A 14127-nucleotide genomic window follows, 5' to 3' on the forward strand; every position below is an offset into this window, starting at 1 on the left:
TAAGAAGTACTCCTTAAAAGACTGTGTTGCTAAAAGAAGAATTCTTTTGAGGATAAAGACAGAGACTGTTGAATTCCTGCACTGAAATCTACTCTAGGAAAGGATGGACTTTATTGTCTCTAGTCTACTATTCATTACTTTATGTTGATAAGATAACCTACATTTACTTATAATGTGCTGATAACATTACTGTTAAATGCTATATATGCTATAAAGTCTAGACAATTTACTCCATTAGAAAACATATTATCCTGATTTATATTATTTTCTTGAGAGTCTTATAAAATACACATACATACATACATACATACATTCTTGTTTCAATGAATAACTCAACCATAATTTTCTTTTGACTTGAATTTTTAACTAAAATTTCTAGATGGATACATGAGCATATAACAGAATTTCAGCACATCTTAAAGGTTTACTCTTGATGTTTCCTCTGAAATTGTCAAGAAGCGTAATAGAAATGTTGGGAGGGAAGAAAGATTGTGTTTGGTCAGATAAGTAAATGGAAAAGACGTTCTGCTTGAGAGCTCTTCTAGACAGACCCAAAATGCGGGAACTGTCTCACTTTTTACCTGAGGCATCCTAACGATGCAACAGTTAAAAATGAATTAATGCAGAGTAAACTGGTTTTTCCTAGTTTTACTCCACATTAATTAAACACCTGGAAAGATACGGACCATAAGGCAAGGCCTTCATCATTCCAGGTATGGGCCCTGTGGGGATGGAGTCCCCAGACTGTTTCTGCCATTCCGGGGGACAATCCCTACTGCCAGCCTGGTTCTTCAGGCTCCATATCCCTGCCTTAAAAGTTACCGGAGGACTCCTGATGCAAGAAAAAGGCACGTCAGGATGTGGAGGGAAGGAGGGATTTCTCTCCCCCCCCCCTCCTGATGTCATTCATGAGGGGTGGCCATCTATCCATCTCTCACAGGGGTTTGGGTTGGGGGTGGGGACAGAAACCCAAAGAGGAAGCAGGTTATTTTAACTTGGTTCCTCTTAGTGTAGAAAGGCTCTGAGATATCACAGCAAGACATGAACTGAGAAAGTTTTGAAACCAGAACAGGGTGGGGCAATGCAATGCTTCTGACAAGATTTAGCAAGAGAGAGACAATCTAATGCAGAGACTGCCAGAACAGGATGTGTAAGACAAAAAAGAAACCTCTTAAATGAGAAGAAGCATAATAGTAAAAGCAATACTGGAGGAGGAGAAGGAGGAAGAGGAGAAAAAGGAGGAGGAGGAAGAGGAGGAAATAGCTACAGTTAGTGGCTTCCATACACACAGTTGTCATGGAATCACAGAATTGGAAAAGTCCTTAAGTGCCATCCAGTCCAACCCTCTTCTGCCATGTTAGGAAATATGGCCATCCAGACTTTGCTTAAAACATATGGCCTGAACATATGGCCATCCAGACTTTGCTTAAAATCCTTTAGAGATTTCCAATTTCCTGCAAGACAGCATATTTCACAGTTCAACAGCTCTTATTGTCAAGAAGTTCTTCCAGATGTTTTAGGTGGAATCTTTCCCCTCCCTCTAGCTTGAATCCTTTACTTGGTGTCCTTGGGCTTCATCACATGGCCAAATTTATCCATCCTACAACACTTTCACCACAGTTTGGGGACGGAGTTGGCTGGATACCAACAAATGGCATAGAGCTAATTCTGGTGGGGCTCTGTCCCCGAACTGTGGTGAAAGTGTTGTAGGACAGAGGAATAAGAACATGAGAGATTTCCCAGGTTCTCATTGCCAGCAACGGGGGGAGTGCGGGAGGAAGGTGATGCTGTGGACATTGAGGTGTGTGGGGTGACTGATTCCCTCTCTGTCCACCAGATTCGCCACACTGCCTGGCGAACCCCTGCATTGGACAACTTCATGTAATGAGGCCCTTAGTCTTAGAAGTAGTAGAAAACTCAATGTGACATCCTTCAAACATTTCTGTGCAGATCCTGAATCTAGCTATTTCTACCATTTGCACAAAGATGCTTACAGAAGAAAACTACATTTCCTTGATCCCCCCCCCCCCCCCAGCTATTAAATGTTCTGCTCCAGGTGTTTGTTTTTTTAAATAAAAAATCCCTTTGAACAAATAAATGATATATAGAGTCTTTCCCAAATATAGAGCTGCCATTTTAGCATTCTTAAGAGATCAAGAAATTATGGTAGATATACCTAATAGGCGTACGTAGTAATGCAATCACCACAGGAGTAAACCAAATATCCAGTTGTGTGCAGCATAAATAAATTAGTACTTTTTTCCCCACAGTAAGTGAAACAGATTGTTATGTGACCTTGTGGCTCCCTACTGCCTCTTCTGAAAAAGTTCAGACAAAAACAGTTTCAAATTGCAAAGATCCAGTGTGGAATGAAGCATTCTTCTTCAGGATCCAGAGTCAGGTTAAGGTAGGATAAAGGCTGTTGCATAATAATCTTATCTTTACTGGTGGTTCTGCATTCTTGGCTGTTTCTTATCTAGTCTTGTTCTTAGCCTCATTCACTTCTGAGTCCTGATTCTAGGTAAACATTACAGTGACTTTCTATAACAAATTAAATTTCAGGCACCAGTAATGCTGTGTGCCTGCTATTGTATATATTATTATTTTCTCCAATGGTGAGAAGTTCTGGGTTGCAGTGCAGTAACTTAGTTACTTTCAAATCCAGGTTTGAATGAAAGTTACTACATTGGAGACTATTACGGTAATTTCTTGGAATATTTTATTTATTTATAAATATCATATGTGGAGTGCCAGTGTCAACCCTGGCTAGTCAATCTGTCTTGCTTTGTGTCTCTGTGCTCTTGCCAAACTGTAGTTTTCTAATACGTAGATCCAGATAGCAATATGCTTTGCTGGAAACAGCTAGTATGGACCTATTTTTAGATTGTTCAGAACATCCCCAATTAATGGGTTAACAATTTCATTTCTATTGCAACATATTGTATTCTATAAATGCCAGAGAGGTCTGACAGGTTTTTCCTAATTCTTAACTGTTCTGCTTGTTTTATAACCACAGTGAAGGTTATAAGTTGTGCTAGACTCCAGACATTTGGTTTACGAGAAGGTGCCTTCAAAGTGTTCCAAATTCCCTCCCGATTTTTGAGGTAAATTAATTTTTGTTGGAAAAGTATCCAAAAGTGAAGATAACAACCCACAAACATGGTATTTCAGTGTCGCTATCAAGACAAATTTCCAACCAGGTTGCTGTGAGTTTTTCAGGCTGTGTGGCGATGTTCCAGTAGCATTCTTTCCTGACATTTCACCTGCATCTGTGGCTGGCATCTTCAGAAGTTCTGTTGGCAGTGAAGCAAGTGGAGTGTATATTCGATATTCGAGTTTAGTATGATGACTGACCACTGTAGTTTTAAATATATGTGCTTTTTTAATGTTTTATTGTAATGTGTACTTCATATTTTACCGATTGTATGTGTTTTTATGGTTGGAAACCTGGCTGAGTCCCTCTTATGAGGTGAGAAGCTCGGTATATAAAACTTTGAAATAAATAAATAAATAAATCTGTGGAATGTCCAGGGTGGGAGACAGAACCCTTGTTTGTTTAAAGCAAGTGTGAATGTTGCAATTAGCAAACTTGAATAACATTGAGTAGCCATGAAGCTGCAAAGTCAATCAATGAGGGTATCTGCATAAAGGTAACCTCACCTTTGTTGCCAGGGGGGCATCCTCTGTTTGAGAGGTGTTAATTAGCACTTGATTGTTAGCTGCTGGAGTTCTCCTGTTTCTGAGTGGTATTCTTTATTTACTGTCTTGATTCTGGTGTTTTTTAATACTGGTAACCAGATTTTGTTCATGTTCATGATTTCCTCCTTTCTGTTGAAATTTTTCATGCACTTGTGGATTTCAATGGTTTGTCTGTGTAGTCTCACATAATGGTTGTCAAAGTGGTCTTGAATTTCTATGTTCTCAAATACTATTCTGTGTCCAGGTTGGTTCATCAAGTGCTCTGCTATAGCTGACTTCTCTGGTTGAATTAGTCTGCAGTACCTTCCATGTTCTTTGATTCAAGTTTGGGCGCTGTGTTTGGTCATCCCTATGTAGACTTGTCCACAGCTGCATGGTATACAGTAGACTCCTGCAGAGGTGAGAGGATCCTTTGCTGAATGTAGAATTTGTTGAATTTTGTTAGTGGGTCTGTAGATAGTTTGTATGTTGTGTTTCCTCATCAGCTTCCCTATGCGGTCAGTGGTTCCCTTGATGTATGGTAAGAACACTTTTCTTCTAGGTGGATCTTTATCTTTACTCTTGTGGCTTTTTCTTGGTCTTGTGGCTCTTCTGATGTCTGTAGTGGGCCTATAGAGCACAGTTCAGGTCAGTGGTTCTCAACCTGGAGTCCCCAGATGTTTTTGGCCTACAACTCCCAGAAACCCCAGCCAGTTTACCAGCTGTTAGGATTTCTGGGAGTTGAAGGCCAAAAACATCTGGGGACCCCAGGTTGAGAACCACTGGTTTAGGTGGTTCGGTTCACCTTGGAGGAGGTGGGGTTCACATATCCTGTTTGCGCAGTCTACCAGGGCATTAATTGTGTTCTTTTTTTTGGCCTAGGTGATGGTTGGAGTTTTTATGTAGGGATCTATCAGTGTGCATAAGTTTTCTGTAAACCGTGTAATCCAATTGTTAATTTGGTTTGCAGATGACTAGGACATCTAGAAATGGTAGTTTTCCTTCATTTTCGTTTTCCGTGGTAAACTGGATGTTTCCGTGGTAAACTGGATATTATTGATATGGTCCAGGAACGTGTTCTTTTTCTCCATGCTCCAAATGGTGAAAGTGTCATCCATATATCAGAACCATACGGTTGCCTTTTGGTGCTATTTCCAGGGCTTGTTTCTCAAAGTGTTCCATGTAAAAATTGCTGTGACAGGACTAAGAAGGCTCCCCATGGCTACTCCATATGAGACAGGACTGTAATGTCTTCTGAGAAAGTCCAAACCTCTGAAAATGCCAGTCACAGATGCAGGAGAAACAAGAGGAGAGAATGGTGCTGGAACATGGCCATATAGCCAGAAACGCTAACAGCAACCCAATGATTCCAGCCATGAAAGTCTTCGACAACAGATTTCCAACCTCCTCAAAACTTCAAGAAGTGGGTTGCACCAGCACTTCTTGAGTCATGGATCATTTCGCCTCTATAAAATGGGGGCACATCTAGAAAAAGGTTGAGAACCACTGATCTAGACCATATTGCCTACAGTTAGGCTATAGTACCTCTCTAGGGATTTCATTAGAATTCTTTCCTTTTTCACTTGTTACATATTTAACACACAACCTTAATAATATGGAATAATCACTGATCTTTCCTATAGGCAGAGAGTGATATACTGTATTATAGCCTTGACTGACAAGGTGTTTCCCCTTCATGGTCTAAATATGCTGTCTTCTATTGTGATGCTGCACCTCTGCAATTTATATATAGTGTTCTTTATTTCTGTGTCCAGAATGTCTTGGAATTGACCATATGTGATGAAGATATCTTGAAAGATGACAACTACCGTATTATTTTATTTGACATAGCTAAAGTTCCTCTTGGGGAATCAATCTTCATGAAATTTGAATTGAATTCCCAGGTGAGTGTGCAAATTTTCTCTTCTTGGTCGCTACTCCCACCCTGTGGAATTCCTTTCCATCGGAGCCTACAGTAGGGGAAGATTTTTTTTGTTCAAATAGACTTTTAATGAGGAATTGCATACAGGGATCATTTTTATGGAATATATGTGAGTTCTATTTTCACTTTAAGCTTTTAAAATATTTTATATATATTAACCTCATGACATTTAATTATAGATTAAATTTATTTTTCAGTTTTTTAACCTAAGAAAATTTCTGCAAATTGGAAATTATAAAAAAAAAATGTATTTGAAAAGACCACACACTGATTCAAAGTTTCTTTGAAGCCAATAAGAAAAAAGGCACACACTTAACGAAACCCCATCAATAGTCCATGAGAGATTTCTTCATGTGGTCAGCAATCCAACAAGAGTGGAAGCTTTCCTCAATTATCTTTTAGGTCGATCTATGTCATCAATAGCTGCTTTAGGGTTCCACAACAAATAATAGGGAATGAATGAATAACTAATTGGGCTGGACTACCTATACATTCTTAATCTCTGATCCTACCTTCCTACTATAAGAATTACATAACATGATAATGAAGTACTAGGTTTTTATCTTTATCATTCTTTTATTGTTATTGGCCCAACAGGCAGGATTCACAGGGAAACCCCATGTGAGCAGCATGTGGCAGCCTTTCTGCGTGGCGTGTGGTGCCAAATAGGGGAGTAGGAGCTGTGATTAGCTGCCATGTGACCGTGTTATGGACAAAAAAAAAAAAAAAACATGATGGCTGAGCACTTACTGTTACGACCATCCAACCAAGCCAAACAAACCGGATTGGCCAAAGGGAGCCAGCCGCTCTGAATCCGTGCATAAGCCTTGTTGTAACCATTTAGATTACACCTTCTGGTATTTATACCGGTGGTATAATTTTCAACCAAACATTTGTGATGATACTCAAAGTTTAGTTAGATTATATTGACACACCTGGTTATTTATACCAGTATGAATAATTTGTTTTGTCTAGCAAATAATATCCATAAAAATTTGTGTGTGGGATTCCAAATCTGAATGGCGCAGTAGGGAATACCATGTACCCATTTAGATTACACCACCTAGTATCTATATCAGGCAGTGTAATTTTCACTCAAATGTTTGTGATTCTATTTATCTCAGTGGTTAGATCACAATAACACACCTGGTTATTTATCCGGGAGGATAGCTCTAGTGCTGTAAAGAGAATCCTCCCCAACTCCCAAACTAGAAATAGTGGTTGCATGGCTGCTCTGATTTGGAGTGGGGCTGATACAATAAAAACACAGGAATAAGTATTCCTTTTCACTCCTTTACTGTGGTTTCAATCTAGATGTGCTTTCCTCCCATCAGAACCAACATTTTTATACAAAAGTAATGCCAAAGACTGCAGGTTGTCTACTGTGGGAAGTGAGATCTGGACTACATAAATTTTTCCAGTAGTGTGTTATGTTCTTAAGTTTCCAGATGTGCAATCGTCTCCATGGCTGATGTAATATTCAGGTTTTAAAACCAGTGTTCCTTCCTATAAAAATGAAACTACAATAAATAATAATATAAAGTTTATTTATATCCCACCCCCTCTCCCCAGGGGACTTGGGGTGGCTTACAAAACCTGGGATGACTTACAACATAAACTTTCTATCATATATGACATTTAGTGGGGACCCTGGTGGCACAGTGGGTTAAACTGCTGAGCTGCTGAATTTGCTGACCAAAAGATTGGGGGTTCAAATCCAGGGAATGGGGTGAGCTTACACTGTTAGGCCCAGCTTCTGCTAACCTAGCAGTTTGAAAACATTCAAATGTGAGTAGATCAATAGGTACCACTTCTGCAGGAATGTAACAGTTTTTCATGCAATCATGCTAGCCACATGACCTTAGAGGTGTCTATGGACAATGCCTGCTCCTAGGCTTAGAAATGGAGATGAGCACCACCCCCAGAGTCGGACATGACTAGACTTAATGTCAGGGGAAACCTTTGCCTTTACTATTACATTTTACAGACATGATAGCTTTAAGAACAAGCTTTAGCTTACAAAGTTCCTTTGGTTTTGACTTAGCTAAACATAGTAGTTTTGAATTTTGAAAGTGAGAATTACATTTAGAAGACAAATAGATGTGGGACAGGATAAAGATGTTGGTGGGGATGGGCAAAATGCTAATGAAAATTGAACTGTTAGACTGACCGACTTTTGCATCTTTAGAGAAAATCCCATAGGACGTGGGACTCAAGGGAAAGAAATGGCAGGTAGAGAAGCTGCTTTGCACTTTTGTGAAGTTGCAGAACAGGTTGTTAAATCTTTATACCCATATGCTCAGCCCTTCAACAAAATATCACTTCGGAATAGTGATTTATATCAGAAAAAATATATGAAAAATATTTTTGCCAAGAATTTAAATGCTCGATTTTAATTTATTTTAATTAATTAATTAAATTTAATTTTAATTGATTCTCAAACTTCAGATCCCTAGGTGTTTTGGATTTCAACTCTAAGAAGTTTCAGCTATCATGGCTATGTAACTATCAGGAAATAGTTGAATTCCGAAAAACCTAGAGGATCAAAGTTTCAGAACTACTGAATTTTTCTGCTAGACATTCTTCTGTGTTTAAATGCTCTTAGAGGCAGCAAAATGTGTAGAATTATTTGCAAAAGGTATAACATTTATGTTTCATTTTCCCTTTCAGAAACATGAAGAACTGGAAGTTGAATTCACACTGGAGAATATGTAAGTAACACAGACACAGAAATCATTACTGAATTGCTGAATAATATATGGCAGAGATTTGGCAGGGAGAGGGACGGTATATAAATATAGTAAATAATAAATAAAGAATCCTCTGCAGTCCCATTTTCTCAGCTGTCTTTAAAATGTCCAGTTTTATTTCTCTTCTTCCTCTCTTTCCTTGTTTGTCCTTGGTTTACTTCAAGTGATGCAAATTGAATTAAAAGTGCAAATGTATTTTGCACTTGGTTCACACAAAGCAGGCAGAAGACACGAGAAGGCAAAACGTTGCCCTTTTTAGACTCCAGCTTTTATATTCATTAATAACTTTGGCCATCTTTGCCAGCATCCTAATGAAGCTTAGCCAACATGTGTCACTTTTAATCCGTGAATTGATGGAGGGTATTAGGTTCTGAGCTCATAAAAAAACCAAATGAAAAATGAGCTCCTATTTAATTCTTAGCAACACAAATGACTGTGATTAAAATTAGTTATCCATAAGGACTTCTAACAATAATTGGGAAAATCCAAGGCAACATTTCATGTATATCTTTCTGAAGCACTTTGTTTGTATTTAGTGGGAATTTGGCCTTTGCTGCTTGCAGTTCAGGCAAAACATAACAGCCTCAGATTTTGAAAGCAACATTTCTACAAGCAAATATAGTTCTAAACCAACATTTCTCAACCAGGGGGTTGGGACCCTGGGGGGGGGGGGTCGCAAGGGGATTTCAGAGGGGTTGCCAAAGACCATCAGAAAACATACACTTCTGATGGTCTTAGGAACCCCTTTGGCAGAGAAGGCTGAAGATCTCTTCACCTGTTCTTTTCCTTTTTGGAATTCCCCCATCAAAAGCCCTCCTCCGCTGTGATTGGTTGACCTCTCAGCCAGCTTCTCAGCCAAGGGGAGGGCTTTTTCTGAGACTCCAAGCAGGAAGGGGGAACAAGCATGCTTGGCACATGGCAGCAAGAGTGTGTGAGGAGGGAGGGAGGCTCATTTCAGTCCCTTCAAGGCATGGGGGTTCTGTTTAGGGAGTTTGGCCCAATTCTATTGTTGGTGAGGTTCAGAATGCTCTTTGATTGTAGGTGAACTATAAATCCCAGCAACTACAACTCCCAAATGTCAAGGTCTATTACCCCCACCAGTGTTCACATTTGAGCATATTGAGTATTTGTGCCAAGTTTGGTCCAGCTCCATCATTGTTTGAATTCACAGTGCTCTCTGGATATAGGTGAACTACTACTCCAAAACTCAAGGTCAATGCTCACCAAACTCTTCCAGTATTTTCTCTTGGTCATGGGAGTTCTGTGCACCAAGTTTGGTTCAATTCCATTTGCTCTTTGACTGGAGGTTAACTATAAATCCCAGCAACTACAAATCCCAAATGACAAATTCACCCCCCACCCCACCAGTATTCACATTTGGGTGTATCAGGTATTTGTGCCAAATTTGTTCTAGTGAATGAAAATACATCCTGCACATTAGATATTTACATTACAATTCATAATAGTAGCAAACTTACAGTTATGAAGTAGTAACAAAATAATGTTATGGTTGGGGGCCACCACAACATGAGGAACTGTATTAAGGGGTCACAGCATTAGGAAGGTTGAGAAACACTGTTCTAGATGGTCAGACAGGCAGATGATGGATAGATGCCCCACTAGTCTTTTCATCTGAAAATGGCACTCAGGCAGGTAGCAACAGTAAAATTAAAATGAAAACTGAAACAAGTAAAAACCAATGTAAACATGAAAACAGATTATGGATTCAAGCGAAGTAAACTGTAAGCAGGCAAAGCCATTACTCACGTGAAATAATTTGCATTTCAAACTTCTCTTTAGAAGTTGTAACATTACATATCTTTGTTTCCCAGAGCAGGTCCACCTGAAACAATAATTACTAATGGAGCAATAATGGTAACTTGTATTTATATTTATATTTATATATTTACTGATACAATTTTATATATTGATGTTGCTGAAGTTGGGTCTTTTATATTCATTGTGCAATTTGTAGAAAGAAACACTTAGGTCAAGATATAGTATGTTGTAAATTGTCATGTAGTTAATTCGTTTATAGACTTGGTATCACTTCACTCACCAGTGATTTATAGTATAATTATTTAGAAGCCTCATTTCAGAACAGAGGAATGTATGGCATTTGGACCAGGAAATGAAATTAGCTATTTGTAAAGTCTTCTCTGTATAAAATAAAGGTTGCACTTAATCAGTTTGTAATCACTGTTTGATGGATTTTTTTGTGTTCCAGTTTCGTCAGCTTTGCTGCATGGAAATTTTGAGCACTCAGAAGAAAAGGAAGAAGAAGAAGAAAAAGAAGCGCTCAAAAAGTGAGGTTATTACTTCATTAAATGTTTCTTCGTAACTGCCAGCTTTTGAGGCTTCAAGATTGGATTTCAGGAGTTAGGTCCAGCCTAGCCTGGGAATATTTGCTGGAATCCACATTCCAGGCATTTGCTGACATCAGTTGTATATGAGACAGCAACACTTTTTTTCAAGAATGTGCCATGAATAAATCTGAAATGCTACAGAAATTGTCAAGGATTGGACTGTCATCAGGTTCTTCCATTGAAATCAAACCCTGGGTATTATTTTTCCCCTTTACATTCATCTTAACAGTGGGTTATTTAGATTATCTGTTGAGACTCATAAAATTAAATTTAAAGCAGATAATCTGGGATCAGATCCTGGGATATAGGGCTTTGCAGAAAGGGCCTTAGACACCTATATAGCAGTGGTTCCCAACCTTTTTTTTTTTTTTTTTTTTTTTACCAGGGACAACTTTGACTAGGGACCACTCTGACCAGGGACCATTCTCCAACATTAGTACCAAAAAGGTTACAAATCAGTTTTTGGTCAACTTTAGATTTGGTTTGGGGTGTTGATTCAGAAAATGCATTGAATAGACCACATCACCTCAAGTTTCTGATAAAGAACATATGCCTTGGTCAGCGACAGGGAAGGAGTTGCTGGCAGGGCAAAAGGAGTGAAAATAAAATAAAAAGGAAGGAGGGTCGTGGATTAAATTTTCATCCTCGCAACCTACTGGTGGTCAGTGGCCCACAGTATTAACTACACACTTTTACTTTCTTTGGGTCTTTTGGGTATAGATTTTGTGAAATGGATGCTTATTTTCTTTGTAAAGGCTGTGGTTTCTTTTTCTGTGGAGACATTTAATTTTTTTGTGTGTACTCTTTATTTTAGAACATGATATCACATGTACATTGAAAGGATCCTTTGAAGAAACCCAAAGCATTTCATTAGGCTGTGCCTCCAGCTTGCATTTCAATGAGCCTTCCCTCTTCCATTATGCCAAGTACAGGCAAGCAGAATTGGATGTCCTGCTTCCAAGGAAGAGATCACTTCCCTTGTTTGTACGTCATAGCTGAGCATGGTGACAGCATGGTTAATTACATAGAGCAATGATGTTTTTTGGACAAAATTGGAGATACACTGAAAGTAATTCTGCTTTTTAAAAACTTTTAAATAACTTTTTTTTATTTTCAGTGTTCCTGTGTTTCACATGGAGCAGGTTTAAACAGGAAAATGCACTGGGCCTTGCCTGTAAATTCATTTCCAATTGATCGGGAAGTATTTAAAGAGGTAAATACTTGAAATACATTTCCAAAACTGTATTGTTTGGTTATTTTATAACTTAGTCTTCAATAACATTTCTAGAACAGAAATAAGTTAAATGAAACTGACATTGTCACACGGGCCGCTAGAATCGCCACGGGTCATTGCGAATCTGGTGAAACCCGTCACCCCACACCCTGCATCACCTGCATCAAGAGGAAGCTGATGCCACAGGGGAAGCATTGACGGCACAGCTTCCCCTCATTGCTTCCTGCACAACACAGGAAGCTTCCCATGTTGCTGCAGTAGTGGCATCTGCTCTAGATATCCCATGGAGCCTTGTCTAAAGTTCCTGTGTATCGTTTGATGGGAGCTGGTGGGCTTTGTGGAACATTTAGGGCTCAACCAGCATATGCTGCCGGAAAAAGGCCCATCTGATAGGGTTGTCTGTTAGTTATTGAAATGTCATTGTAAGCTTTCAATTTCCCCTCCAAAAAGATAATTGTTGGCTATACATATGCAACAGATAACGCAATTTCAGATTGAAAAATCCAATTGTGACAATAACAATTTTATCATTGTAGGTGTGTAACTATCATATTTACTTGAGTCTAATGTACAACTTCTGTGGCTAAATCATACCCCAAAATTTGGGTGCAAATTAGATTTGATGGCACATTAGGTTTCCACGTGTAAACCAGTTGATGGGGAGGTTTTGAAGGCCTTGTGATGAGACCAGTTGGGAACCATGCAAGGCTGGTGAGTTTGCCAGCTTTGGCTTGACTGAAGGACATGGCTTCTCCTTGCCTGTTGGCCATTTCACTCCCTTCACTTCAGTCTGATTACTTTTCTCTGCTCAACTAATTTAGCAGTAAAGAGAGTGGGAGAGAATAAATAATTATAATTATAACAATGCTGGCACATTACATATGCCAACTAATACGTTTTTGGTTTTAGAGTTTTAAAAATTGAGGTGCACATTAAATTCAATGGTGCATTAGACTCAAATAAATACAGCATATTAATAGCATGCACATCTGGTCTTTTAGACCATGTGGACTCTTTAGTCTGTTGGCTAAATGTAACCTATAGAGAGCACATATCCAGGTAATGGAGGGTCTGAGTCTCACACTTCCCATTTTAGAGAAGTAGTGACATTGCTGTCTCTGATAACTGCTGAGACTCCTGCAAGAATTTGATGGGAAGACTTCCGTTCTTTTCTTCTTTCCCCAAATCTATTTAATTATGTGTAATATTCTCTTTTTCATTGAACTAGTCAGTACACTTGCCTTCTTTTCTTGGTATTCATAACATGTAGGCATGCTTAGCAATGTTGATTTCCACTTCAGTCCAGTAGTACTTATTATGAAACTAGTAAGGAGAAAGGTTTACCACAATAAAAATGTTCCTTTTAAAGATAATGGGGGAAGAGGAAGAACTTGATATTAAAAGTGCAGTTTTCAATGAAAACGTATAAAATCATAAGCATATTGCAGAGTCAATGTCACATTTTGACATTTGCATCAGCATGTACATAATACATGGCAAAGAACAAGTCAATTGTCCCCTATCTCAGATGAGGTTAAGATGGAGTAATATAATACCAGTAACATGAGTAATATAACTGGTATATTTAGTTCCTTTTGTTCTTGATTTCCAGGAAAAAGAATTTAATTTACACTTCAAAGTAAAGGATTGGTAAGCATTTGCTTTTGTATGTATTTCTTACCTCTTTGAATCCATGCACCAAATGTGTGTTTCTAGAATCCAAGATGCACAACACTAAGTTGAATTCTAGGAATCCAATTTTGAAATGGAAATAATATAATTTTGGCTTGACAATTTTTTAATATAGATGATCTAGAAATTAAAGTAAGATAATTTTGAAAATGTGTACAATTGCCCTTCAGTTCTGGGATGAATTCCTTCATGACTCACATGAACTCCTTTGTGTATGTAATGAAGCTGCTAGAGTCCACAAATTTTATGCTAGAAATGGCCTTTTTTCAATTAGTCTCAAAGGTGCTATCTTTTAATGCTGAAACAGATTAATACAGTGACTGGGTTATTTCCATTACCTTTAAATCCTTTGCAACTGGGTTATTTTCATTACCTTTACTGGTATTCACTGAACTGAAGATTATGTTCCCATTGCCATTCTAGAAGCAGCAAAAATATTGTCAGAGTTCTTGGTTTCTGCAATAT

General features: G+C 38.5%; 1 protein-coding gene across 1 annotated transcript in view; it reads left to right on the forward strand.

Annotated features, from left to right (window-relative positions):
- Window positions 1-14127, forward strand: part of LOC132766485 (cytosolic phospholipase A2 epsilon-like) — a 47268-nt gene that overhangs the window by 17937 nt on the left and 15204 nt on the right. Inside the window, exons 4-11 of the mRNA XM_060760844.2 lie at window positions 2271-2407; window positions 5454-5582; window positions 8291-8331; window positions 10203-10245; window positions 10598-10676; window positions 11551-11720; window positions 11854-11949; window positions 13583-13620. Coding sequence (XP_060616827.2) covers window positions 2271-2407; window positions 5454-5582; window positions 8291-8331; window positions 10203-10245; window positions 10598-10676; window positions 11551-11720; window positions 11854-11949; window positions 13583-13620 — 733 coding nt within the window. The remainder of the gene's footprint in view (window positions 1-2270; window positions 2408-5453; window positions 5583-8290; window positions 8332-10202; window positions 10246-10597; window positions 10677-11550; window positions 11721-11853; window positions 11950-13582; window positions 13621-14127) is intronic.

This window comes from Anolis sagrei, chromosome 1, assembly GCF_037176765.1.
Source record: "Anolis sagrei isolate rAnoSag1 chromosome 1, rAnoSag1.mat, whole genome shotgun sequence".
NCBI classification, from domain to species: domain Eukaryota; kingdom Metazoa; phylum Chordata; class Lepidosauria; order Squamata; family Dactyloidae; genus Anolis; species Anolis sagrei.